The following is a 27,408-nucleotide window of genomic DNA, read 5'->3' as shown; positions in this document are numbered from 1 at the left end:
TTTTTTCACCAATATTATTAATCTTCATTTATACCATAACAGTAATAATAATTGAAATCATAAACTAAATACATGTCCATCTTTTATTGGACGTATTAGGGTGCTAAGTTTGTATAATTTGGCAATTATATTTACGAAGTTCCTGGATAAGTCAACAATAAAAGATGGGAAGACTAATCATAATTACATGACCCATTTGGTCATGCGGCTATGATTGGGCGGGGCTTATTGGCAATGAAAGTAGCCTCGGGATGTGCAGCTGCCATTCTGAAATGGGTTACTGGAATTTCAATAGAGCTAACACCACCAGCACCCGCGATTGAACAATTTTAATCAAATGAATTAATATTGGCTCTTTTGCATAACATACCTGTCAGCTCAGGGGGTCGTTGGATGGATTATACATACATACATACATACAAATTTTATGTGTGACATATGATAATCATATGAATCATATAGAATATAAGCGTAGAACAATTTTGAAGACGTATGTGTGGGGAAATATACATCTTAAGTGTGGATTTTTTGCAGTGTAGAAAACTTCTTACCTCTTCTTTACTTCCATTCTGATTCTGAATTCTTTTGCGAAATTCTGATTCTGAATTCTGAATACTGATTTTGAAAATCGACCCGAAATCTAAATTCTTTTCTGTGTCTGCGTTCTAAACTGTTATATTATCTGAACTTAATTCTAGCCAGGAAGCTGCTAACTTTATTGCATAAATTTAGGCGTTACAGTACCTTAGTATTTCGCCTTTATTTATGCAATCTAATACTGTATTTGTTTTCTCCCCTCGTTCAGTGTTCCACCGTACCCGATAAAAACAAACACAAATCGTCGCCAGTGTATTGTTACCTCACTCACTCACACGCTCTCTCGCAACACTTACAATATTTTCGGGGCACTATCGCCAGATGGCAGTGCAACACCAGGTCAAAACCAGTGCAACACTGTCCGAATAAACTATCAGTTTGACAGCATCTAGTGGTGCACCAGTGCAACACTCGGCATAAACAAATATGGTATAAGCAGAGGTGCATAATTTCCATGCATGAATCTAGTGCCCTGAAAAATCATGATTTTTTTTTTCTTCGCGGTGCCTTGATTTTTGACAAAACCGCCCGGCACCTCTGGTTAGGAGAAAACAGGGTCAATTCGGGTTCTCTAGGCAGAGGCGAGTTTTGGTTTTGAGAAAATAACTCAATTTTGTTTATAATGGTTCATACAACATAATTATAACAAACTCTAGTATTCATTTTTATTGAAAGTTCAACATATTGAAGTAAAAACATCGCATAATCTAACTTTTAATGTTTAAAAAGTTCAGCATTGATTTTTTTAAAAGATTATTTTATTTGAAACGGCTCTAGTTCAGCATTAAAGTAAATTTAAATAAAAAACAGGTAATTTCAAAATAAAGCTATCCATACAACCCGATATTCTCCAACATGTTTTCGTTTGGCGTTTGTCTATGCGTACACTCTAAGCCGCTACAACCCAAAACAAAGTTGTAATGCCGCAAAATCGGATGAAACTGGCTCCCGAAGAAAATAAGTTTGGGTGGGTTTTCCCAAACTTGAGAATGAAGCCCTATTCTCACACCCCAAAATCGAGAATGCCCATTTGGAGGAAAAACGATATATTTTTACTGGAAGAATAAAGGGAAAAAGATAACGAAAATAAGAAAAAATATTGAACGAATTTTTATTGAATTCTGCAATTTATCGCCACAAAATTAAAAATTACAATTACGATTGAAATGATCAAATTTAGATATTATCATTTTCAGCTTCCCGGATCAGAAAGATGTTTCGTTTTCTGTAAAACTGCTGATCTTAGGTGGGATAGAACCGTCGGTTCCGGAAAAGTACCTAAGTGTTAAACTCGAACGATTCCTTTTATAATTTGCTCTATAGCTTCATGGCTTTTGGTTATTCTTTGGTCATTCATTAATGGAAAAACTGCTTTTGCCCGGGTGAACAACACCATCCTGCCGGTCCGAACAACCGGACACCCTTGAGAGTTATCAGCTGCTGCCTGTTGTTGGGCTTGCCCGGAAGACCCAATAACACCGCATCGGTTTCCGGTTTATTCATTTTTGGCAAAAGTAGCATCAGCATTACAGCTAGCTACAGCTGTGAAACTAAAAGACAATACTGAAATAAATTAACTTGATTAATTCCGGATTGATGACATGAATTAAAATTTTCTCACCGTTTTCAGTCGCAAACAACAACACCATATAAAATCACCAACAAACAAAAATTACGTTTTTGGGGCATCAAGTTCAAGCTATGAACTTTATTTTGGACACCCCAAAATCAAGAAAGCCGACTGAACTTCGTTTTGGTGTGGTGGCGTTCTCAATTTTGGGTTATTTATGTTCTGCGTGTAAAGCTTTGACGCGTGAAGAACGATAAAAAATAAATAAAAGTACATGCATAGCAGGAATTCAAAAAAAATTTAGTCACTTTTACCATTGTAATGTGCTATCGAAAAAGTAAGTATTTATTTCAGTACCTAAACACAAATTTAAACTTCAATTTTCAATAGGCTTGATCTATTAAATATTTACGACAACATGTTCGACATTCATGAACGCTGTGGAATATGTCTGAAAGTGCTTACAGACGATCCCGTCGATTCGACGACAACAATATCCGCTGAGCAGCTGATTCCAGGATCTGATGGACAAAACTATCAAGAAATACACAACGACCTGGTATCTCCGTGTGTTAAGGTATTGCAAGTAGGGTTGTCATTTAAAATTCGTTTTATTCAAATCAATTTATGTCTAAACTTCTAGGCCCAATTACCAATAAACTACTTCTGCTCCACTTGTTGTTCCAAACTAGAGGATGCATACTGGTTTCGAAATCAATGTGTTGAAATATTGAAGTTTGTGGAAGCTGTTAGAGCGACCAGTGAATCCGGTTGTCGGAATGTGTTGGAGAGTACGTTGCAAAACAAACGATTGTTGATGCATTTGCAACGGCTTGGAATTATAAGCTCCGTAGAACTTAATAATGATCAAGTTCTACTTGAAATTGGATTCGGTTCAGATGACCAGAAAATTGACATTCTCATCAATGAAGTCAAATCCGAACAATGTTCAGACACGGAAATCGACACCAAACTAGAAGACTTTTCTAATCGTGATGGGTCTCTGGGCGATCAAGAAGATCATGAAATGTTCAGTTATCACTCGGAGGACAACAGTCAAACTAAAAACGGTGCAAATGCAACAACCAAACAATGTAGAAAATTAAGAAGACAAAGGCCCATGCGGGGTCCTCCCGTTTGTCCATTCACTGACTGTCGAGAAGCGTTAGGAGATCTGACATACGGTGAACACTTAGAAGAGTTTCATCGCCATGTTTGCAAACGATGTGGCCTTATCTTGGCCTCAAAACTCAACATCACGAGACATGTTGAACTGCATAATGATCTATCAGTAAAGTGCACGTATTGCGATGCAATGTTCGTCAGTGTCCCTAGAATGCGAACTCATGCGAGGATGGCCCATCGTATGGCAGCAGATACCTACAAGTGCGAGGACTGTGATAAAAAATTGGGCAGTCGAACACTTTTAAACAAACATCGGCAAAGTGCTCACTTTCCAAAAGAATGTGACATTTGTAAGACAAAAGTCGAGAGTCATCCAAAATTACAAACGCATTTTAAATACTATCACAGTGAGATGCTGTTAGAATGTAGTCACTGTGACAAAAAATACATCAGACAGCAGGACCTCGATTATCATTTGTTACATCATATGGATAATCCCACAGATGATACAAAAAAGTACTTTTTGGTAACCCTTCGAAAAGTTAATCTTTCATCCTGTGATCAATGCGAAAAACAATTCATATCTGATAAACATCTCGAGTCTCACCTATCGGAGCACATTCGTGGAGTTCCACAACGGAAATACACAAAACGTTCGAAAGAAGACCTAGAAAAATTGGAACTCAAATTTCAGTGCGATCAATGCGACGCTCGTTACCGAATTCAAGCTTCTTTAGAGGCGCACATCAAAACTCATTCGAAATCTAGTATCTGCTATAAATGTGAAGGCGTTTTCGATAGTGAAACGGCTCTTAGTCTTCATATTGCTAATGAACATTCTGCTGAAGCTGAAACTTTGGATGAAAATAATCAGCAGGAAGCATTAGAAAGGAAGCCATCAGGACAACGGCCTTCTCGAGGGCCTACTGTTTGTCCTATAAGTGATTGTCTCCAGACGCTGGAGAACCAGACATACGCTGACCACCTGGAGGAGCGCCATCGATATACTTGCAAGCATTGCGGGATAGTAATGGCTATAAAGCTCAATATGACTAGGCACGTTGAAATTCACAACAATCCAACTGTTAAGTGTACATTTTGCGAATCAAAGTTCGTGAGTGTTACAAGAATGCGTACCCATGCCCGGAGTGTCCACCAAATGGCGTCCAACAGCTATGAATGTGATGAATGTGATAAGAAATTCGAAGGGAAAAGACTTTTGAACGATCATCGACAAGCTACACATTTTCCTAAACAGTGCAACATCTGCGAGAGTACGGTAGAAAGTCACCCGAAACTGATGGCCCATTTTAAAGCACGACACAGTCAGCTGCTTTTAGAATGCAATCATTGTGATAAAAAGTATATACGGCAGAGGGATCTCGATTACCACATGTTACAACACATGGAAACACCTACCGATGATGACAAGGATTTTTATCAGATAACTGTTGAAAAGGTCACCCTCTCGTCTTGCAATCAATGCGAAAGGCAATTCATTTCTGCAGAGCATCTTCAAGCGCATATTATTGACCACAAAACAGCCCCCATATCTCGCCGCTATAACCGACGTTCGAAAGAAGACCTGGCAAAACTAGAGTTGAAGTATGAGTGTAACATTTGTAAGGCTCGCTACCGCCTTCCGGGTTCGTTGGATGCGCATATCAGAACCCACATGGAAAGCTACATCTGTGACGAATGCGGAGCCATCTTTAAAACCAAAACCTATCTGAAGTTGCACGTGACCAACAAACATTCGCGGGATTTCCGCTTCAGTTGCGAGTTCTGCCAGAAGGCATTCTCCACTCGAACCAATCTGGATAGGCATCGGCGGGTGCATACTGGGGAACGTCCCTATCCCTGCGACTTATGCGAGGCCCGGTTCAAAACCCATGACGGCTACCGGAAGCATATGCGTAGACACACGGGCGAGAGACCATTCCAGTGTGAGCTATGTCCGAAGACTTTTCTGTGCCAAAGCAGCTTCAAGAATCACCGACTGGTACACTCCGGGGCGATGGCATTTGCCTGCTTCTACTGCGATCAACGGTTCAATGTGTCAAAAAACCGGAAGCGGCACATCGAGCGAATACATCCGGGGCTGCCAACCAAGCAGCAAGACGTGGCTAAAGTTTAGAGATTTTTGTTGGAAAATTCAAATAAAAAGCTTCGTGATATCAAACAATGTCTGGCAGCACTGTTTGAGCGTTACTATGGTGTTATAGAAAAGGCCTTCACTGTAAATTTCAGTTTATTTTTTCGTAAAATTTTCAAATTCACTACCGCAGACTTCCACGTTGCTTGCCTTTCGTTTGATGTTTGATTGCGGAGTAATTTGTGTTTCATTCCGATTTCCCCGTAGAAACCTATCCGAAGCCTTCGCCGTGGGTGCGTTTAATTAATCTAAACAGTGCGTTCGAGCATTCAAATTACATCGGCTACGCGAATCGATTGGTGCAAAGGTGAGTCCATTTATGTTTCACTTATGCTTGGAAAGAATGACCGCAATGTTTCGGGGAAAAATGCAATAAATTAATGTTTCGGGAACTAAACGGCAACGGCTGCACTATTTTGATTTCAGATCGCCCATGCACTATTGTCTTATATTCCAGGGTTTGAGACAAGATTTTCATTATGGGGTCACTAAATCCACTCGCTTGTTTTTACAGTTGGGACGCAAAGCTAACTTAAAACCACAAATTTAACATTGAAGCTTTTATTGTTTGATAAGAGGTTAACATATAATTAAAATATATATTGCTATACATTTTTTTAAATAGTATCATCGAAAAAGCTGTTCAACATTGCTGTAACATCAGTGGGGCGATATTTAACATACTTCTCTGGATTTTTACTGAATTGAACTTCGGAATATCTGAAAAACACAAGTATAAATCAGTATTTCATAAATTAAATCCAACGAAACATGGTGCAACTTACATTTCAAAGAACGAATTGTATTGAGGCACAATGTGCTCAGCGTTGTCCCGCTTTATACCCTCCCTGAGCAAAACATCCGGTACGGAAATAGCTCGCTGAGTTCGAACTGCATCGTCCAGTTCCTTGTTGAACGAAGAAAACCGCTCCTTGATCAAGGCTCGTTCTTTATCTTTGACCCGGCCACCTGGTCCCGTTCGAGGGGCATCTTCCAGGGGTGCAATGCTGGATATTAATTTAGACCAGGAGCTGAGATAAGCTTTTTTCAAATCTTGAATCATTTTCTGATAGCGCTTCTCACAATCGTGTTCGGTTAATGAGACTATGTCGATCAGGTTTGAACGTTGCAACGATTTAAGGATGTAGTGGGTGTTGTTGAGTTTGAAAAGCTGTTTTGTGGCCAAATCTCCGTATTGTTCAGACTTGGTTGCGATCGTGTAGTTGAGTTCGGCCAAGACCTTCCGCACGTATATTCCAAGCAATGCCTTGTTCTTCTGCTCTACCGATACAGTTTTGTGTGAAGCAATTCTGTCCAAGTCATTGGTATAGACTGAATCAGTTTGAAGTATGGAACCGATGGTATCGCAGTGCTCTTGAAGTTGTTCCAAAAACCAAATAGTATTTGAAGTAAGTTCGTAAACAGTGGCGTCTTTAGGAACGCTTGATCCTCCCCCATAGCTTATTGTACTGGAGCTCATGCTAACCATTCCACCACCTCCATCATTTTTGACCGAGTCTATGAACTGTTCCAGTGCTTTGGATCCGGTCTGCTGAAGTTTACTGAGCACACTACCCAGCTGTTGCCTTTGCGCCGTGTCACAAATCTTATCGATGTCCGGTTGTAATATCTGGACATGTTTCAATGCGGAAAATATTCCTAAAGCAGCTGACCATTCCTTTCGACCAATGCTTCTCAACACCCTTCCGGTAATAGCCTCAGCATCCCGCACAACCATCTCAATCGAAGGTTGCGATAGTCGCGAAAAAACTTCATTGTGCCGCGAAGACGGAATTATATCGTTTAAAAGCTGACGCTCCCAGACCAGCAGCTTCTGTAATCCCAGCAGTAGCACCAAATACTTTTCCAGCTCTTGGTCATTGTTCTCGTTGCCGTACTCTTCGGCAGCCAAAATATCTCCAAAGGAAGAATTTTTGCGCATTGCTAGCCCTGTAGATTGCCCCAGTTGCGAGGCTTTCATTAGCATTTTGTTGGCTTTGCGTTCGAAGCTGAAATAAAAAAAAAATACGTTATCGTCAGGAACATCCAAGAACAAAATCGAACTCACATTTGTTGTAACCGGGCCGAGGTCGACTTCTTCACGCCGGCATCCGAAGGTCTACCGTAGTAGCGCGACTTAAGCGGCTCGTTGCCCCAGCTTCCACTTTTCTGGTGGTCTTTAAGGTTCTGTAACGACCTCGTGATCACCTCCGAACGTTCATCCCCGTAAATTTGAACGTACTCCCGTCGCAGGTTGTTGTCCAGCCACTTGGAAATCACGTTCAACTCTTCCCGAGTCGTGGTGGGCAGTTGCTTAATCGACGGACAATCTTCGTTGGACGAATCTTCCTCGATATAAATCAGATCCAACAGATCCACCGGCCGCATGGGGGTGCTGTGCTTTTTAAGCAGCGATTTCAAATGATTATTGAGCGTTTCGCAACCATTATTGAACAGACTGGTCACATTTTCCAGCTCCACGCTCTGCGGGTTGTTGTTCAGGAAATAGTCTTTAGCTTTTTTAAGTTTGTTGAGCCCGTCTAGAAAGCCACTGACGTTACCTTCGGACGGGCCTTGGTGGATCAAGTTGCACACATCCTGAGAGGCATCATAATGGGACAGAACCTGCTCCATACAGTTCAGAGTTGAATCCAGGTCTGAAACAAAAATGTACCGTTATTTGGTGTTTGAACTTTGCATAAATTCAATATGCAAGATAGTTTCTTACTTTGCTGTTGCTTTTGTAGATTCTTGGTTACATTGTAAACGGGTAGAATGGTTTGCTCAAGCTTTCCTAAACGTTGCTCGAACGAATTCAGAATTTTGGACATCGACTGAGTCAGCTCCGAATATTTCTCCACTCGATCCTTCAGCAGGGCTTGATTTGTGATTTCCTGTAAAAATCGATTTAATTAGTTTTGATACATGGTTTTTATTCTTGACCATACCTTTTCTAATTTTGTTTCAATCTGCAGTGTATTCTCTAAATTACTCATTTCGCAGCAGTTTTTTATCGGATAATTGGAATGTTTATTTGGGAAAATTACAAAAAATGTACTATTATTGTTGATTTTCAGATGAATACACGCGAAACGCAATAAGTTTTTACGGAGCTTACAGTTGCCCTTATTGTTTTTAGGTAAATTTCTGAGTATTTTTTATCATTTCGAAAACAAATCTTCTTCCACAGAAAAAAGACTCTTTGAATCACGGAAAAAGTACGTTACCGAAGAAATAATCCTGAATCTGGTAACGTTTCATTGGTCTCTGCTTTCTTATTGGCAATCTTTGAGTCCAGAAGATCTAGCAGTTCCAAACGATAAGGAATTTTATATTCATTGAACTACCAATGAGTATTCATCGCTTTTTTTGAACGCATGGTTTCTAATTTCCTTAGGTTGAGTATCATTAGGTCTGTTCAACATAACTCAATCGAAATCAATTGAAATGGATTGACAGTTGATCAGCTGTTTTCCCAATTGACTTCGATCGATTTCTATCAGGCTGCTGAATGAACAGCCAGACACTAATACTAATGCGCTTAGTTTGTTTTCATTTTTTATTCGGCTGTGCGCTTCAAGCATTCGTCCACAAATTTTGCGGACAGCAAACGCTGAGGCTGAGATGCGACGTCGTGACCGCGCAACCGGAATTCATCTAGACGATCGGGAACTTTTCTATGAAAAGAATGACGATGAGGATTATGTTCACCTATAGCCAAGCGGCTGAGAAAGCTGCTGAAGGAATGGCGGAAAACTTGGAAGATACCTAGGGGCATAGCATCAAGGAATGAGTTTCTATGTTGGGTACACGTACCGAAATCGCTAAACGATTTTAAAGCAAGGGTCAGTATGTCTACCGCGATAAAGTCCGACCGATGTGCGAACAGAACAAATCGAGTTTTGTTGTTGCTTATCCGGATTTGGTAAACAACCAACATATGTTCAGGCCTATTTTTTGCCAGAAACACCTTTTTAAAAATTGGAAATTAATGATAAAATTTCCAGGGAAATGGTCTCGAGCATCTATCCCACATACAAACATAATATTAAATGTCATCATGATATTAAGGAATAAAATTCAGGGTATTAATTTAAAATTTATTTGGCATCTTACTATATTTGACAAACACTTTCACCACACTTTTTGATCAGTTGCTGCAGCAAGAAGAAGAAGAAGTTGCTGCAGCAAGCACACCGACTGATGAGAGCAACGCAGAAACACGAACACCGCACCGACGGATGCTACCACCACCGCACCACCCAAGACGGACCACATCAACATGGACTCCCTGCAGCAACTGATTTGACTGACACCAGACTGTTAGCACTGCACCACCACCCCGGCACAGAACCACTGGCACAACACCACTGACACAGCACCACCGACGTTGCACCGGTTGACTCCACTGTAACTTGCACTGCACGACAGAAATTAAAAACAAAACAAACCAGCTGTTTTTGACAGCAAACAACTGCATGTGTGTTAGTGTAATAGAAATCGATAGAAACGAATCCTGCCTCTGAGCTTGATTGTTTTCGATTGGTTTCGATCGATTTCGATTGGCTTCATTGAACGTCAATTGGATTCGTTTCGATCACAACATTGGCTGAGTGAACAACAATTTACCAATCGAAATCGATTGAAACCGATTTCAATTGCCTGTTGAACACGCTTATTAATTCACTGTGTCCGACTACTCGAATCCTTCTCGCATCTCTTTTCATATTGGATGAGAATAGGAAAAGGCGATAAAAATAAAAAAAATCCTGCTGCATGAAGTCAAATTGGCTTTGCGTAACATTCCTGTCAGTTCAGTCAATACTGATTTCAGCTCAAACGGCATGAATTTCCTAGTTCCGCGTATTATTCTGACCACCGGTCGAACTGTTTTTCTGAGGCAAGCATCTACAACCCCAGCAGCTGGTCAACGGAAGGCAACGTCCACAGGAACAAGCCGGGAAAAATGGGACCTATTCGCTGGGGTGCTCGTGGAAAGACTACCGATTATCACAAAATCCATGGAACCATTGGAGGCAAAATTCAAAGCAAGATTTTTTTCAATAACAATATTTTTTTTAATTTAGCAGAAGATAATCTACCTATATGATTATTTTTTTAGGGAATGCTGGATCAGATAGAGTTTGAGAACAGTCACAAATCAAACCATGAGCTGCGTAAAGAAATGGAGAAGAAACAGGTCGAACTTCTGAAAGCTGGTAAGTCGCAACTTTGAAAATTATGAAAGATATTCAAGCCACCTTCTTGTACGAAAAACCAAAAGCACGTGTTAAAGCTGGCCAGAAGTTTTTTCTCAGTATGTCCATTCAATTTTAGGTAAAATTGATTTGGATTCGGAGGCTCTCAAGCAGACGGCCCAGGATCTCGAAGACGCTTACAATGAGGAGTTGAGCAAGTTTCAGCCAGCTCCTCGACTGACGGCAGCCGACCAGAAGAATGATCTCACATCGCTAAATCGAAAACTGGAGGAGACACTTTTTCTGCTAACGGAACAAAAGTTGGGTGACAAAAGCCACTACCTGTTGCCTCAGGGAATTCATTCCCCAGGTGAATCGCTGCGACAAACGGCCGAACGGGTCCTGAAGGAAGTAGTAGGCGATTCGCTCACAGTCACCTTCTACGGCAATGCTCCGGTCGGTTTCTACAAGTACAAATATCCTGCTGCCGGTCGACAGGAAAGCATTGGAGCGAAGATATTTTTCTTCCGGTGCGTGCTTGGAGCGGGAAGTGCGAATGTGAAGGCAGATAAAAAACTAAAATTCCAATGGTTGAATGAAACGGAAATGCAGAAAACATTGAAGGAACCATACTTTCATAGTGTTTCTCAGTTTTTGCTTTAGAGCTTTGGTTGTCGTAATGGAATAATAAAGCTGTAAAAAAAGATTATAAACTAGTGAATTCCTTAGGACAAGTTTATTGCGAAACGATAAAGAACGATTAGGCGATGACATTCCGTATACCGTCGGTATCCATCATGGTACCAGATGAGTTGGGTCCGTTTCGCCGTTTGACGACGTAAACCCTCTTGTTCGAAAGGCAAATGGTGTAGCTATGCTCCTCGAAAACGATGGAAATCTTCTTAAACGAACGCTTCTGAAACACGGCTGGATCGGCGCTGGAAATAAGATCAAAGATTAAGAGAATAGATAGCATTCTTAGACTTATCATGGTTAGTACCTATCCGTAAGCGTCAGCAGTTCGCTAATGATCTTAGCGCTCCGTTCGTCGTTTTCCATCTCCCCACCGGAAGACAGAACGGCGCCATCCTCGGACATGACCAAGTATCCGATCTGATCGGCAACAGGTCTACTATCGAGGTCCAACATGGTAACGATGTGTTCAGGAGCCCTAGTTTCGATTACGTTGCTTTTGTTTTCACAGCACAGAACCTGCGCTAAGGCTGTTGGCTGCTGCTGATTGGGTACGCTGTTGTAGGTACTCTGTTGTCGACCAGTGGCACTCTCCAAACTGAACTGTCCGATCCGGTTGAATTGTCAAATGAAAAAGTGCGTAAATAATCGAACCGCAAGCAGAATCCAGCGTTTCAGTGAATGGCTCATCAAACGGAACCGTCAACACTCACGATGGTTGAGATTCAGGACCTTTGCCTTCCAGCTGGTGATTTCGAATGGAAGACGCAGTTAGCTGAGGGTGAATGAGATCAAGGAACATAAGTATAACTTTCGAAATATCAGGCTGAAGGCATAGAGTTCCTTATCAGGATATGCTTCTGTCTAGACAAATCGATTTTTATACCCATATAAATTAAAAACATTAATCATGATGACCTTATCATTTTAAAAACTAAACAGAAGCGTCACATATAGGTACCTCAGTTAGATCACGGAATTATGATAAGATGTTTTTTATAATAAATTGCACTATTTAAAGGAAAATTTTCAAAAACCTCTATACATGAAGATAATCTTATAAGATTATCAATATTGGAATCAAAACAAGAATGATAAACTTTTTTCACAGTTTGCACTCTTAAAGTTGTGTGTTGAGTATTCGAGTATATTCATTTTTTTAAGTAATGCGACTAGGTACTCGTTTATGAGTTTATATTAGCAAAGCACGAATGCAAAACTTGTTCCTGAATGAAATAACAGCTCAACCTCAACAAACGGTTTCAGAAAATAGTTACATTTTTCTAGTTGAATTGTACAGATTTGTTAAGCTCATTTCAGGTCAAGTTCACCTCGCTGGAAAGTACCTTTTTTGGATTTATCCTTTTTCTCGGTAAATTATATCCATCCTTTTCTGCTTAATTCAGCTAAACTTCCTTGCTATATACGAGGTGAGCTTTACCTTTTTTGGATTTACTTTTTTTTAGGTGAATTCTACTTTTTTTGTCTGCTCGATTCAGGTAAACTTGTGTTATTGTGAAGCAAGTTTGCCTCCCGACGAGGCCTTCTTTGATTTCACGAACATTTATCCTTTAATCTCGTTAAATTATACCATTTTATTATTTTTCGTGTACCATTTAAGACGTTAGTACACACAAAAAAAAAGCATACACAGTAAACGAAAATTACCGAGTTCGGTAATTTTTTCACCGAAATCCTAACATGTGGAGTTCGTTAAACTGTTCGGTAATTTTTTCGGTAAAAAATAAACGAACATCGGTAAATCGATTCTCCATTTACCGATGTTCGTTTATTTTTTACCGAAAAAATTACCGAACAGTTTAACGAACTCCACATGTTAGGATTTCGGTAAAAAAATTACCGAACTCGGTAATTTTCGTTTACTGTGTAGTAAAATTACTAAATCCGTGGTTTAAACGAACAACACGCAACCATATTTTTGAGTCAATAATGTTTTCTTCTTGATATTACCATGCGCATAGTAATTTTACTTTGTGTTGATTTTGGCTGCGCATAGTAATTTCAACTACGTTCATGGTAAAATTGTAAATGCAATCATGGGTTTGTTTTTCATTGTGCATAGTAAAATTGATACGTTTCATGATAAAACTATGATATGTTATGATATAAATGAGTACATGTTGCTTGATATGATAACAAAATTACTATGCACCATGGTATAACTAGAATGAAGTAGGATAGAATTAACACTCTTTTTGGTTTTTTCTAGGTCCAGAAATAATTTATTTTGATACGATTTACATTTTTATTTTTCCAAACAATTATCACAACACTTCACTTTATAATTGAAGCACGATACAATAGTTTGCTTCTACTTTGATAATTTATTGTATGCCCTAAAAAAGTAATAAACAAAAAAACAATTAATGAGCAGATCAAATTTGATAATTTTTCTACTTACGCTGGAATCGATTTGGATGTGTTGGCATAGTCATCTTGAGGCCAACGATTCAGAAAGGCGCAAGGAAAATCTTCTGGAAACTTCAATTCCCCCGTCAATTTTCAGTGGCTGGTCAGGAGGGAGGTTCTCACGACCGGGGGATTTCGGGATGCAACAGCTTCAAATTAAATCAAAAGAAAGATCGGAAAAACGGAGCGGAGTATGTTTATAAGTAAAAAAAAACACAATTTTACTCACCTGAGAGACTGCGTTTTCCGACCCGACAAAAGTGCTGATTCTATTTTTCACTCCCAGTGGGCTGGTCACCTGATTAGCCGAAACAGCCGCATTCACCTCAGCGAAGTACCCGCCCAACATTTTGGTCCGCGTTCCGAAATCGCGACCGACTGACCAGAAAAAAAACAAACACTCAAACGATGCACATTGGTAAAAATACTATGAATTTATATTGAGCATAGTATTTTCGACAACACGAATGACGATGTTTCAACATTACTATGGGCATAGTAATTTCAAGAACATGAATTGTGTAATATCACAATATCATGCGCATGGTAATTTTGACACGAGGTAATTACTATGAGCTGTCAAAGTTCGCATAGTAAAAATACTATGTCGTAGTATTATCGCCCAGATTTTTGGTAGAAAATACTAAATCATGGTCGAAAATACTAAATGATGGATATAGTAAAATTATCATGACTCTGTATTTGAAAAACCCATGTAATTTTTTTCCGTGTACACTGAACCAAATTGGGCTATAAAATGTATAGGCTCATTTCAATAATTGTTATGATTTCGTTGTCTGATAAATACTAATGATAAATTCTATACAAGATATCACGAAATCCAATACTTTCTACCAGTTCGTCGATATCCGACAGTATCCAGTAAAAGATACTAGAAATTCCAATGAATCTTATATACTAGTAGCATTTTTTTAAATGTATAGGAAAATCCAGTAGCTTTGTTCGTTTAGTTTTCGGTACTTGTTCAGACTTGGAGGAAGTAAGCCTATAGCTGCCGGTAAACATAAAATGCAGAAAAATAAAACGGTTATGTGTTTTTGAGCCCATTAGTTTATACATCTGGTTGGTGCGAAATCAAAAAATCTTTTGGCAGCGAAGAATCGAACAACAACGGATAAAAAAATACACTCCAGAATGTTTTGAGCATGTAAGTAAACATAAATTCTAAATCATATAAAAATATCTTTTTTATTGATTTCTTTTTTCAGCTTTCATCTGATTCAAACGGAAGCATTGTAAATTGAAATTTGACCTCTGCTCAGAGTAACTTGTGGGCGCAAGACTTTGATCAGGCGAATGCTCAAAAGGTTCATCGTACATCAACAGCAAGGAGAATAATTAAGCTACAAATTCAGTATGTACATAGTTTGATACCAGTGTTCCTTCATTCAACCACAGAGAAAATCAACTCCTGGCGAGATTTGGTTCTTTGAATGAACTTCCAGACTTGTACCGCGTTTACGGAAAGTCTTAGATCGGTAAGTTTAGAATATAAACATGCATACATCTTCAACGAGTGGTGATTTTATAATTAATTTTGATTTCAGATGATCACATAAAAACAGAGTACGAGTTGGCGGGGAAATCCTCATCAATAGAACGGCTGAAAATAAGAACCGAATCCGGAAAATGCTCCAATCTACATGGTACAATTGATTTCAACGGAAATTTTTCTTTGACGTTCAGAGGCCAGAGATGGATGTACTGTTTTAGACGGGATAAATCCAGTAACAATAAATGTTTAATAAATAATCTCAATGATGTTTTTTTTTGTTTACGCTCTAGTGAAAAAAAAACATAAAATTTAAGAACAAATTGAACTACGACATATTTTATTGAATCTATGTACTATTCATTTTACTTCTTTTAATAATAAATTATATTATCTTGGGGCACTTCAAAATTCATTAAAATTTCCTATAAAATTAATCAACCTTATTTCGATCGTCTATTAGTAAAAAGTATTGGATTTTCCTTTAGTGCAAAAACACTAAAATTCCCAATAAACCTTATAGCCCGATTTCGTTCAGTGTATAGAGGTCAAAATATGGACACGGAAAATAAAAAAAAGGTAAAATTTACCTTTTTGCGAGGTGAATTTTTTCCACCCCTCTTTCGAGGTAAATTTTACCTTTTTTTCATTCACCTAGCAAAAAGGTAAATTTTACCTTTTTTCAAGGTAGATTTTACCATTTTCTCATTCACCTAGCAAAATAGTAAATAATACCGTTTTCCCATTCACTGATTTAAAAGGTAAATGCTTGTTTGTTTGATTGGTTTCTTCAATAATAATTAATTTAAAAAATACACAATTCATGAAAAAATTGGTATTTATTTGAAATAAATAGGGAGTTACCTAATATTTATTTTTGAAATATATCACCGTGTTCTTTAAAAATTGTTGAGGCAAGTCCTTTGTTCGCCAAGCTTGTCAGGTCCGGCTTGTCCGGAATAATATCTGAAGGCTGACGGGAAAACAACACGAAGCTCTGTGGGCCGATCTGAAACAAAAGCAAAGTATTATGAAGAGAACCAGCACAACTAAATGAAATCTAAGAAAACACTTACCATTTTGTTCCGATTTTCACATATTGTGCACGAAGCAGAACTTGTTCCTCAACGGCAAAACAGCTTAACCTCAATAAACGGATTCGTCAAATAGTTACTTTTTTCGAGATGATTTGTACCGTTTTGTTGAGCTCAATCCAGGTCAACTTCACCTCGCTACGAGGTAAGTTTTACCTTATTTGGATTTACCTTTCTTTCTAGGTGAATTATACACTCAGAAAAATACTATTATGTATGCCATAAGATTCTCTTATGAAGTGGCGCCATAAGAGAAATCATTGAAATTCATAAGATTGTCTTATGACGCGAATGAATTCTGAAGATCTTCTTCTTCTTCTTCTTCTTCGTTTTAGTTTATTTTGGCCAGAGAATGGAACTCTATAACACCACTTTTCTATTCTGAAGATGAACGCCTACTTCAATGAGAGGTTGTTGCTTTTCATAAGAGATTCTTATGGAAACAGTAAATCACTTTCTAATAAGAAAAATTCTAGTTATTTCATGCTGAAAACATTCACTTTATTGTTTGTCAAATTTGTTTAAAATTAAATCCTTCATGGTCACCATCAGCAGCGCATCAACAGACGGCTCCATCAAAGTGTTTTTTCGCCGCATCTTAATCTTCGACCTTTCATTTTTGCCGATCAGCTTGCTGAAAAGTAAACAAATAATGTATTATAGTTTACTAATATATTAAACGTTCATACCAAAAACATCAAATCGAACTTACCATTCCGGAGATAACAATAACATTTAAAATTGAAGGAAAACTATAATAACTATGAACTGGCGATTGCTTCGTACTGTTAGATGATGAAAAAAAACTGATGCTATGAATGAATGTGTTCATCATTTTTTCACAATGCCGTTTCTTCTATTTTTCATAAGAACATCGTATGAAAATTGAAAGAATTTCATAAGACTCTTATGAAACATTATTTTATACTCTAAAAAGCGGTTCATAAGATGCATCTTATGAAAATTATAATAAGAATTTTCCTGAGTGTACTTTTTCATTCAGCTCAATTCAGGTGAACTTCACCTCGCTACGAGGTGAAATTTACCTTTTTTGGATTCACATTTTTTTCTCGGTGAATTGTACCTTTTTTCATTCTTCGTTTCAGGTATATTTTACCTCGCTGTGAGGTGAGTTTCACCTCGAATAGGTAGAAGTTACCTTTTTGGCTTTTGCGAGCATTCACCTTTGCTGTCTCGGTAAATTTTACCTTTTTATTATTTTCCGTGGATAGATGACCAAAAAAGGTCTTCACTTCGACCGAAATTTCCGTTTGACCATGAATCCTGATTTTTATTTCTCATGTCCCTGAACTTAAAAAAAAATGTTGGCAATCGTAATCGTAGGCATGGTAGGCGAACAATTGGCTGTCAAAAAGCGCTCCGTCTCCATCCCCCACCAATGAGAAACTTTTGGTACCCCTTGCCTACTTTTCCTCAATATGCATCCACCCGTAGCTGGAGGCACTCTGCATTTGCCGAACAAACTGTAAAAAGTTTTTCGGTTTGGCATTTATATCAGGGAAAATAATAAAAAGGTAAAATTTACCGAGATAGCAGGTGAACGCTCGTGAGAGCCAAAAACGTAACTTCTACCTCTTCGAGGTGAAACTTACCTCACAGCGAGGTAAAATTTACCTGAATCGAGGTTGGAAAAAAGGTACAATTCACCGAGAAAAAAAAATGAGGAGTTTCAAGTAGGCGTTGACTGAAAAGGACGTCAAAAATTTTCGCTCCATGAAAAAAATGTTTTTTGTTGAAGTGGTAAAAAGTAACCAAATCAAATCAAGTGATTATAAATGTGAAGAAAATGTTTTGGCAAATTACCACTAAAAACCATATTCTGGAAAATGTGGGTCGAGTCGAGAAAGAAAACTTCCTGCCCCAGATCGGATGCAGATCAATACAAAGGCAAAAACAAATGTTTACCGGTATTCAAGTAGGAAGTAGCTCAAGATTATTCAGGATCCGGGATGGTCTGAACGGAAAATTGATCGAAGCTAAGTATCAACTTATTTACCTGTTTCAACTCTGCCTAAAGCAGTGATTTCTATTGAAATTTTCATGTTTATTAGAGGAGTCTACCAGTTTCCACAAATTTATAATTTTGAGCTAGTGATCGATTCTTAATCCATTAGACAAATCAGGGGTTACGTGCGTCCGCGCGCGCGCGCGCGCTTGTGTGTGTGTGTGTGTGTGTGTGTGTGTGTGTGTGTGTGTGTGTGTGTGTGTGTGTGTGTGTGTGTGTGTGTGTGTCTCTGTTAAAAATCCCATTCCCATTTGCCCTACAATCGCCAGAACGTATTCATAAAAGTAGTCACTGTTTTAATTTTACCTAAAAATAAATTCGCACAATCTGTAGCAAGTTTCGTAACTTCAAAAATGTATTCAGGGCAAAATAATAAGGATTTAAAACATGAAATTAACAAAATTGAGACTTTCTCAATTCCACGTACAATAATGATTCATAATTATACTATGGATCTTTCCGTAAAAATTTGCCTTTTTTGAAACCCTTAATTAAAATTTAACATTACACCATGCTTTGGATCTACGTATACATTTACCAACAAGTATTGACTGTACAGATTGGTTGTAATATTATTAATCCTAGAACATGTTAAATCCAACGTATCATGAAGTTATGGAAATAAGTTAACATCAAACACGTTTTCGAGTAACATAAAATATTTTAAAGAATGAAATGAAAGAATTGTTACCAAAATTCAGATTATCATGTGAAATAACTTTGTTAAAAAATTAACTAAAATCTTTAGAAAATCTTAAGAAGAACAGTTCTTAAGAAGAACAGATAAACATCAATTTAATTTAGACTCTCAAAGAATGATGGTTAAATTTGGACCTTTTCACAGCAGCTGGACAAAAAAATTAATAATAACCTTGATGGTGCATAACATTGGAGCTTCATAATAGTTTTATTGAAAAATAGCGAGAGAAGTGAAAAGTAAAATTCAAGTTTGTTACAAGCAACGATTCATTCGTATAATTAAAACCCATCGATTTCACGAGGGTTCTTTTTATCATCAAACCATAACGAAAAAAAACTTTCAACGATTTTCAATAAGTACATTAATCATTAATCATATGATTCTAAATGTTGGCAATCATTGTGGAAGTAAAAATCACTGCCTGATTTAAGTCTTTTTCAAATTCGTTATGCCAATCTATAATAGTAGTGGAGTGTCGGTTTAAAGTAAAAATTGAAGACTATAAATTGAAACATCCTATTGGAAATGTAAACTTTTTTTTTAAGTCCTATGCGTTTTGGTTAGTCTTATAAGATAATAAAACACAATGAGTTGTATAATAAAAAGTAAAATTCCTTCTGTTATTATATTTCTGATTTATTAAACTATACAAAAAATCAACTATTCCGTTTGTGTAAATAAGATTGCAAATAATAAAAGAATCATTAAAAGTTTAATAACGGTTTGTTTAATTCTTTTGAAAATGTATAGGTACGTAAGTTAATTTCAATTGTTTTGCCGGATCTTTACACTAGTCAAAAGTGTCTCCTGATCATATCCCTTCACCCATCCTCCAAAAATAATTATTTGCTAGGATGCAGAGGTGACCTCGGTCCTAAAGCATAAAATTGTTCTTTTATCCCTTTCTCTCTTTTTCAAAATCTATCTTTTGACTACTAGGACGTGGCCGGCGCCGTTATTGATGTTTAAAGAGAGAGCATCAATTTTGTTAATTGTGAATGTGCTGTCAATCCCAGACACCATTCTTTTGACCTCTGGGCAAAATTGATGGCCTCGGTCAATCACGGAGTAGCAACCTTTGGCGATGTGGAATTCATTCTACTGAGCCACGCCTGCGATCATGGAATTCGAAATGTGTATGTTTTAAAAAGATTCCCATAATTGAAAAAACAAAAAAAAAACTTCAACCAAGTTTGTTTAGCTTATTAAAAATATTAGTCTTGAACATTTCTCAGGTTGCGTTTCGAGTTCAATGATTTAGGGTGGATGTGAGTAGTCAATCAAGCTAAGCTAAGCTAATTCACCGAGAAAAAAAAATGAATCCAAAAAAGGTAAATCTTACCTAGTAGCGAGGTGAAGTTCACCTGAATTGAGCTCAATAAAAAGTATAATTCACCTAGAAAAAAGGTAAATCTAATTAAAGTAAAATTTACCTCGTGGTGAGGTGACATTGACCTGGATTGAGCTAAACAAAACGGTACAATCATCTCAAACAAAAGTAACTATTTGCCGAATCCGTTTTTTAAGGTTAAGCTGTTTTGTCGTTCAGAAGGGAAGTTTTGTTTCGTGCCAATATGAGAACATCGGAACAGAATGGTAAGTGTTTTCTTAGATATCATTTAGTTTTGCTGGTTCTCGTAATAATACTTTGCTTTTGTTTCAGATCGGCCCAGCTTCGAGGTGTAGGTGTCATCTCCATGTCATATCATTCCGGAAAAGCCGGACATGACTGGATTAGTGACCATTATGGCGTGGAAGAACGCGAAGCCGAATTGCCACGAGCCTGGCGAAAAAAGGACTTATCTCAATAATATAATGAATAGTCCTTATTTTTTTCAAATAAATATTGATTTTTGAATGAATTTTGTTTTCATTTTTATTGAAGAAACCAACCAAACCAACTAGCATTTACCTTTTTTATCAGTGAAAGGGAAAATGGTGTTATTTACTATTTTGCTCGGTGAATTGAAAAAGGTAAAATTTACCTTTTTGCTAGGTGAATGAAAAAAAGGTAAAATTCACCTCGAAAGAGGGGTGGAAAAAAATCACCTCGCAAAAAGGTAAATTTTACCTTTTTTCTTAATTTTCCGTGTATTACCTACCAAGCGTTCGGTTTTTTTTTTTTTTTGTTAATTCTTTATTTGAAACGGCTCATACCTTAGGCTTTAAGGAGCCAAACTCTTTTTGTTTTTTTTTACAATAGTTTGCTTACTTCTAGTTCACTTTTTTTTTAAAGAAAAGAAAATAGATAGGGAAATATGAAAATAAAAAGAATTATAGACGAAGATCAATAGCTTTAAGGAAAAGATATATTTCGAACATGTAGTCCAAGTCTATCACTGCCAGCACATCTCTCACTGGAACATAGGGTGGTTTTCCTCGGGCCCGAAGGGAGTCTATGAAATTCGTTCTAGCGACAAGATGGACCTCGCACGACCAAACAATATGCTCGATGTCGTGGTAACCTTGGCCGCAACTACACAAATTGCTGCCAGCAATATCAAAACGATAGAGTACCGCGTCTAAGGAACAATGATTGGACATGAGACGGGAAAATATACGAATAAAATCCCGACTCAGGTCCAATCTATTAAACCATGGTTTAAGGCTTACCCTTGGGATAATCGAGTGCAGCCACCGACCATCCTCATCCTCGTCCCATTTGCGTTGCCAGTTGACAAGAGAGTTTCTTCGAACTGAAAAGTAAAATTCGTTGAAGGCGATTTCACGCTGATACGTGTCACCTTCCATCGCCCCCACCTTTGCCAGAGAGTCTGCCTTCTCATTACCCTCTATCGAACAATGGGAGGGAACCCAAACAAAGGTGATGGTAAAGCGACGTTTTGATAAAGCACTCAAACTATCCCGTATCTTCTCGAAGAAGTATGGCGAGTGCTTTCCCGGTTTTATTGAGTGAATTGCTTGAACAGAACTCAGACTATCCGTTACAATAAAGTAGTGCCCGACTGGCCTTGAAGCGATACTGTCCAAAGCCCAATGAATTGCTGCTAACTCTGCTATATACACAGAGCATGGTGACTCGAGGCTGTAAGAGGCGCTAGATATTTCGTTGAACACTCCAAATCCTGTTGATTCCTCTATAAGTGATCCATCAGTAAAGTACATTTTATCAGCATCGACGTGTCTATATTTAGCTTCGAAAATTCTTGGAATCAGAAGTGGACGATGCGGATCCGGGATTCCACGAATTTCCTGCTGCATAGACAAATCAAACTGAACAGAAGAATTATCGTAGTCTGGGCTACAAACACGAGCAGGAGAATACGAAGAAGGGTTTACCTGCATTGACATGAGGACATGGTATATAGACATAAATCTTGTATGAAAATTTTGCTCAAGTAACCTTTCAAAATTAACGATCACCAATGGGTTCATGACCTCACACCTGATGAGGAACCGAAGTGATAGTAGATTGAATCGATCTTTCAAAGGGAGTATTCCTGCCAAAACTTCAAGACTCATGTTGTGCGTTGAGGGCATACAGCCCAAAGCGATGCGAAGACAACGGTATTGGATACGCTCGAGTTTTATGAGGTGAGTTTTGGCAGCCGACTGGAAACAGAAGCTACCATATTCCATAACTGAGAGGATAGTTGTTCGATACAATTTTAAAAGATCTTCTGGATGGGCTCCCCACCAGGTGCCAGTGATTGATCGGAGAAAATTGATTCTCTGTTGGCATTTTCCTTTCAGATACTCAATGTGTGCTCTCCAGGTACATTTGGAATCAAACCAAACCCCAAGATACTTAAAACACCTCGATTGAGTGATCGTCCTGCCAAGAAGTTGGAGCTGTGGTTGAGCTGGTCTATGCTTTTTACAGAAAACCACCAACTCCGTTTTCTCTGGAGAGAACTCGATTCCAAGCCCCAAAGCCCAGGATGACAATCTGTTTAAAGTATCTTGTAAAGGTCTGTGCAGATGTGACTCAGTATTACCTGTTACAGATACTACGCCATCATCTGCAAGCTGTCTTAAAGTGCAGCCTTCAGAGAGACAACTGTCGATGTCACTTACGTAAAAGTTGTACAAAAGTGGGCTTAAACATGAACCCTGCGGGAGACCCATGTAGGAGGTTCTTCTAATTGCAATATCTCCGTGAGCAAAGTTCAGATGTTTCTCACAAAGCAAGCTGTATAAGATGTTGTTCAATAGAGGAGGCAGACCCCGGGAGTGCAACTTGTCTGACAAAACCTCTATTGAGACTGCATCAAAAGCTCCCTTTATGTCTAGAAACACCGAAGCCATTTGCTCACGTTTTGCGTACGCCATTTGTATCTCTGAAGACAGCAAAGCAAGACAATCGTTTGTCCCTTTGCCCCTTCGAAACCCAAATTGAGTATCTGAAAGGAGACCATTTGCTTCTACCCATTTATCCAAACGAAACAAAATCATTTTCTCCATCAACTTGCGTATACAAGACAACATCGCTATAGGACGGTACGAATTCGCATCGGATGCTGGTTTTCCGGGCTTTTGGATAGCGATGACTTTCACTTGTCTCCACTCTTGGGGAACAATGTTGTTCTCCAAGAATTGATTAAATAAATTTAACAAGCGAAATTTTGCTGCGTCCGGAAGGTTTTTCAACAAGTTAAATTTGATTTGATCAATTCCCGGAGCTGAATTGTTACAAGAGAGGAGCGCAAGTGAAAATTCGACCATCGAAAAGCTGGAATCCAGACCACACCTATCAGAAGGCACGTTCCGGATTATTTTTTGCACAGGTGTAGAATCTGGACAGACTTTCCGTGCGAAGTTGGATATCCATCTATGTGTATATTCTTCACTTTCATTTGTAGATGATCGATTACGCATGCTTCGTGCAACTTTCCATAAGGTACTCAAGGATGTTTCCCTTGATAAACCACCCACAAAATTTCTCCAATACGCCTTTTTCTTCCCTTTGATCAATTTTTTGAACTGATTTTCAAGGGAAACGTATGATTCAAAAAGGACGAGGGTTCCATGTTTTCGAAAATCTTTGAATGCTTTTGATTTGTCCTTATAAAGCTTGGAACACTGCTGATCCCACCATGGATTTGGGGGCCTTCGAAGAACAGTTGAATCTGGGATGGGTTTTGTTTGGGCGCAAAGTGCACTTTCATGGATCAAACGTGAAAGGAAGTGATACTCTTCCAAAGGAGGTAAAACATTCATAGAATCAATGGCATCTGTTATTTCGTCCGAGTACTTTTTCCAGTCGATGTGTCTTGTAAGGTCATATGCCATATTTGTTGAATTTGAAGTGCTGGCCCCATTGGTGATTGTAATTTTGATTGGCAAGTGATCACTACCATTGGGATCAGGGATTACCTTCCACTGGCAATCCAATGATAGTGAATTTGAGCAGAGTGAGAGGTCAATTGCACTTGGTCTTGCAGGAGGTTTAGGTACTCGTGTTTTTTCACCCGTGTTCAAAATTGTTAAATTGAATCTGTCACAAATGTCATAAATAAGAGTAGAACGACAATCGTCAGTTTGTTCTCCCCAGACAGTTCCATGTGAATTGAAGTCACCCAGGATCAACCTTGGCTCAGGAAGCACTGAGCACAGGTCCTCTAGGTGATTTCGATCCACTGCAACTCTATGAGGCCAGTACAAACTGACAACGCATAAGTCCTTACCTCTTATAGTTGTATGACATGCAACAGCTTCAATTCCTCCTGATAAAGGGAGGTGGATTCTATAAAAGGAGTGGCGCTTATTGATCCCCAAAAGCACCCCTCCATAAGAATCGTTGCGATCCAGACGGATGATGTTAAAGTCGTGGAAGGAGATGTTTGATTCAGAAGAAAGCCATGTTTCAGAAAGGGCAAAAATATCGCAACTAGTTTCATGAAGAAGAAATTTGAACGGATCCAGTTTAGGGATAATACTACGACAATTCCACTGTAACACAGTGATATCTCCGACCTCTCGGCGTAAATTAGCCATCGAGAGAGATAAACACTGAAATGAGGGGCCAAGTTTGCATCAATTGCTTCAAAAATGTCTTTAATACAGGAAGCATTGTTGTTACAATGCTTCTGATGGATTCAGAAACGTTGAAAAACGAAAACATTCCATTTAGAATGTCAGCCAACTTAAACAATCCCGGCTGGGAAGTGGATTCTGACAAAACTGCATTTTTCATGGGGGCCTTTGAGGTCCCTGCTGGAGTTGGATTATTCTGTGGTGAAAATATCGTGCGGAATCCAGGAGGATTTAGTTTTTGTTGTTCTGCAGCATTCGGCTTTTTAGGGACACTGATTGGAGGGCTCATTGTAGGGATTTTCTTGGGTATTTTGGGTGTCTTGGGAGTTGTTTTAGCACGTTTCCGGGAGTTCGCAACGAAAACAAAAGGGTTCTCCTCGTCAGTCGCCTCTTCGTTGTCAACTGGCAACACAGAAAAGATGTTACTCGAATGAGGTTGGGCCAGTGGAGAAGCGCTCTTTAAGATAGAGGCATAAGAACGTCTCGATCGTTCTTTTAAAGAGCGCTTCTGTTTATCCCAGCAACTCTTGAATGCTTCGCACGAAGAGATTTCATGGGGTGAGCCCCCGCAATAGACACATTTCTGCTCTATTGCTGAGCATGCTCCAGCCCCATGATTCTCCCCGCATTGGGGACAGCGTGGCTTATTGCAACAGTGCGACGCTGTGTGCCCCAATTTGATGCAATTTTGACAATGCATGGGTCGAGGCACGAAGAGTCGCACAGGAAGCCTTAAAACTCCGTCAATCAAGACGTAGTGAGGGAGGGCGGTACCCGCGAAGGTCACACGAAATGAAGCTGAAGGCGAGTACTTTGTAACTCCATTTACGACGTTGGCAGTATTGAGTTGACGGCAATCCACGATTTCGACAGAAGTCGAATCGAGGCTCTTGAACTTACCAACGCCGTTGGATTTAACGTATTTTGCGTCCAGACTCATTTCTGTGATCACGCCCTCAATCTCTACGTCTCGAGACGGGATGTAAACGTGATACTCTAAATTCAGAAAATTGCTGGCTACAATCTCGTTAGCAGCTTTCGAGTTACCCACAACAACGCGCAGCTTGTTTGCACGCAACTTTGTAACACTGGTTACAGAGGTCCACCTCGCCAGATCTTTGGTGATCTGTACCACATTGAGAGGCTTGCCGTTCTTTTTGGGCCGGATAAAAACCACCCAAGATCCAGAAGAAGATGAACCTTCCGCATATTTTCGGAGCCGGGTTGTTCTACTCTCAACTGATGATGAGGAATTACTGTCCGTCTGAGAAATGTGAGCATTTGAGGGACCAGCAGCATCTGGATCCTCCAGATGCTCCTCATTCTCGTAGGTCATATTCTCATCATTATCAGTTGAGGGGTTTAACCCCCCGCCTTCGTTCATATTTTTTCAACGGAGACACTAATGTCTCCGTTTTTAAAAATATGAGCGAAGCACTTAATTGTTAAAATATTAAAAAGGGAAAAAAAGATAGAGTAGAAACAGTGAAAAAATAAAAGAAATTACAAACTTGTTTGATTTTTTCGTTCTTCACGACTATTCGGCCAATTTCCAAGTCGTATATATGGTCCAGTGTCTAACGATGGCTCCAACCACGTGGTCTTCCTTCGTTGATTGAAGATGGCTGCCACGAATCTCAACGAGCGGGACAACCAGACTGATGAAGATTATCAGGCCGTTTGTCAAACAATGACGACGACCTTCACCCGCCTGGTAGGGGAAACACTTCCAGAGGGGCCACTTCACTTTCACGGGGAACAACTGCAGGCAGAAAAAAAACTGCTGGCCTCCAGCACTCGAAAGGCCAAGTTTCGGGAAAGCCCTTTACTTTGCTAGCGAGGGCACTTTTCTGCTTCGGTAGCTAGCAGGAATTTGATTGTCTTCTGTGTCACCATACGGCAAAAAACACCGGATTGAACGCGGTAACTGTCTCCTATCAACCGAACAAAGGATACTTTTTTCACACACGAGGCTGCACAAAAACACGACCGTGTTCACTGACTGATGGGAGACGAATGAAGCGTTCGGTTATATTAATATAAAAATAAAATTTGCTCAATGCATTCTATCGAAATATTTCAACCTGTAGTTCGATTAGGAAACCCACGAATTTCGGCTATTCAATAAGCTCGTTGGAAAATTCAATCCATTACCGAAACTGTCATTACAGAACCTGTTTGTTAAAATAAACATACATATATGTATATAGATTCTCAGTTGATTTGTAATAATGGTTCTCTGTGATAATGGTCAGAAACAATGTTGGCGCTTCACGTGTTGCTAACTTCATGATAAATTTTAATTTTTCG

The 27,408-nt window shown here is 38.9% G+C and overlaps 4 protein-coding genes and 2 long non-coding RNA genes across 7 annotated transcripts; 3 read left to right on the top strand and 3 right to left on the bottom strand.

The window, feature by feature from the left end:
* Positions 1-1,699: 1,699 nt before the first annotated feature.
* On the top strand, positions 1,700-8,316 carry LOC129756018 (zinc finger protein 761-like). The gene is made up of 3 exons (XM_055752769.1): positions 1,700-2,504; positions 2,558-2,753; positions 2,811-8,316. Exons 2-3 carry the CDS (start codon positions 2,586-2,588, stop codon positions 5,427-5,429), a joined length of 2,787 nt encoding a protein of 928 aa, XP_055608744.1. The 5' UTR covers positions 1,700-2,504; positions 2,558-2,585; the 3' UTR covers positions 5,430-8,316.
* Positions 6,012-8,543, bottom strand: LOC129756019 (exocyst complex component 7). The gene is made up of 5 exons (XM_055752770.1): positions 8,396-8,543; positions 8,176-8,341; positions 7,516-8,104; positions 6,233-7,456; positions 6,012-6,167 (listed from the first exon to the last, which is right to left on the bottom strand). The coding sequence occupies exons 1-5, from the start codon at positions 8,441-8,443 to the stop codon at positions 6,065-6,067; spliced, it is 2,130 nt and encodes a 709-aa protein (XP_055608745.1). The 5' UTR covers positions 8,444-8,543; the 3' UTR covers positions 6,012-6,064.
* Positions 8,544-10,215: 1,672 nt separating this feature from the next.
* LOC129756020 (39S ribosomal protein L46, mitochondrial) lies at positions 10,216-11,351 on the top strand. Its single transcript, XM_055752771.1, has 3 exons — positions 10,216-10,495; positions 10,570-10,666; positions 10,785-11,351. The coding sequence occupies exons 1-3, from the start codon at positions 10,292-10,294 to the stop codon at positions 11,306-11,308; spliced, it is 825 nt and encodes a 274-aa protein (XP_055608746.1). The 5' UTR covers positions 10,216-10,291; the 3' UTR covers positions 11,309-11,351.
* LOC129756022 (ragulator complex protein LAMTOR4 homolog) lies at positions 11,352-12,456 on the bottom strand. 2 transcript variants are annotated; one of them, XM_055752774.1, is made up of 3 exons: positions 12,300-12,456; positions 11,646-12,202; positions 11,352-11,583 (listed from the first exon to the last, which is right to left on the bottom strand). In XM_055752774.1, the coding sequence occupies exons 2-3, from the start codon at positions 11,792-11,794 to the stop codon at positions 11,406-11,408; spliced, it is 327 nt and encodes a 108-aa protein (XP_055608749.1). In that variant the 5' UTR covers positions 11,795-12,202; positions 12,300-12,456; the 3' UTR covers positions 11,352-11,405. The 2 variants fall into 2 exon arrangements, with proteins under 2 accessions (XP_055608749.1, XP_055608751.1); XM_055752776.1 differs by having other exon boundaries at positions 11,646-12,113.
* Positions 12,457-13,570: 1,114 nt separating this feature from the next.
* Positions 13,571-14,447, bottom strand: LOC129756023 (uncharacterized). Its single transcript, XR_008739372.1, has 3 exons — positions 13,998-14,447; positions 13,761-13,917; positions 13,571-13,695 (listed from the first exon to the last, which is right to left on the bottom strand). It is a non-coding gene; the product is annotated as an uncharacterized LOC129756023 (long non-coding RNA).
* Positions 14,448-14,528: 81 nt separating this feature from the next.
* On the top strand, positions 14,529-15,534 carry LOC129756024 (uncharacterized). Its single transcript, XR_008739373.1, has 3 exons — positions 14,529-14,936; positions 14,998-15,267; positions 15,337-15,534. It is a non-coding gene; the product is annotated as an uncharacterized LOC129756024 (long non-coding RNA).
* Positions 15,535-27,408: the final 11,874 nt, after the last annotated feature.

The sequence above is a fragment of the Uranotaenia lowii genome, chromosome 3 (genome assembly GCF_029784155.1).
Source record: "Uranotaenia lowii strain MFRU-FL chromosome 3, ASM2978415v1, whole genome shotgun sequence".
NCBI lineage: Eukaryota > Metazoa > Arthropoda > Insecta > Diptera > Culicidae > Uranotaenia > Uranotaenia lowii.
The sequence above is the reverse complement of the archived record's forward strand: the minus strand, read 5'-3'. Positions and strand labels throughout refer to the sequence as shown.

What these genes read in the sequence shown, in the direction of transcription:
- LOC129756018 (XM_055752769.1), top strand. Translation starts at nt 2,586, where the DNA reads ATGTTCGACATTCATGAACGCTGTGGAATATGTCTGAAAGTGCTTACA. An exon ending in CGTGTGTTAAGGTATTGCAA is followed by an intron (nt 2,754 to 2,810) that starts GTAGGGTTGTCA and finishes CTAAACTTCTAG; the next exon opens with GCCCAATTACCAATAAACTA.
- LOC129756019 (XM_055752770.1), bottom strand. Translation starts at nt 8,443, where the DNA reads ATGAGTAATTTAGAGAATACACTGCAGATTGAAACAAAATTAGAAAAG. An exon ending in TTGAAACAAAATTAGAAAAG is followed by an intron (nt 8,342 to 8,395) that starts GTATGGTCAAGA and finishes CGATTTTTACAG; the next exon opens with GAAATCACAAATCAAGCCCT. An exon ending in TACAATTCGTTCTTTGAAAT is followed by an intron (nt 6,168 to 6,232) that starts GTAAGTTGCACC and finishes TGTGTTTTTCAG; the next exon opens with ATATTCCGAAGTTCAATTCA.
- LOC129756020 (XM_055752771.1), top strand. Translation starts at nt 10,292, where the DNA reads ATGAATTTCCTAGTTCCGCGTATTATTCTGACCACCGGTCGAACTGTT. An exon ending in CATTGGAGGCAAAATTCAAA is followed by an intron (nt 10,496 to 10,569) that starts GCAAGATTTTTT and finishes TTATTTTTTTAG; the next exon opens with GGAATGCTGGATCAGATAGA. An exon ending in GGTCGAACTTCTGAAAGCTG is followed by an intron (nt 10,667 to 10,784) that starts GTAAGTCGCAAC and finishes ATTCAATTTTAG; the next exon opens with GTAAAATTGATTTGGATTCG.
- LOC129756022 (XM_055752774.1), bottom strand. Translation starts at nt 11,794, where the DNA reads ATGTTGGACCTCGATAGTAGACCTGTTGCCGATCAGATCGGATACTTG. An exon ending in CTGCTGACGCTTACGGATAG is followed by an intron (nt 11,584 to 11,645) that starts GTACTAACCATG and finishes TCTTATTTCCAG; the next exon opens with CGCCGATCCAGCCGTGTTTC.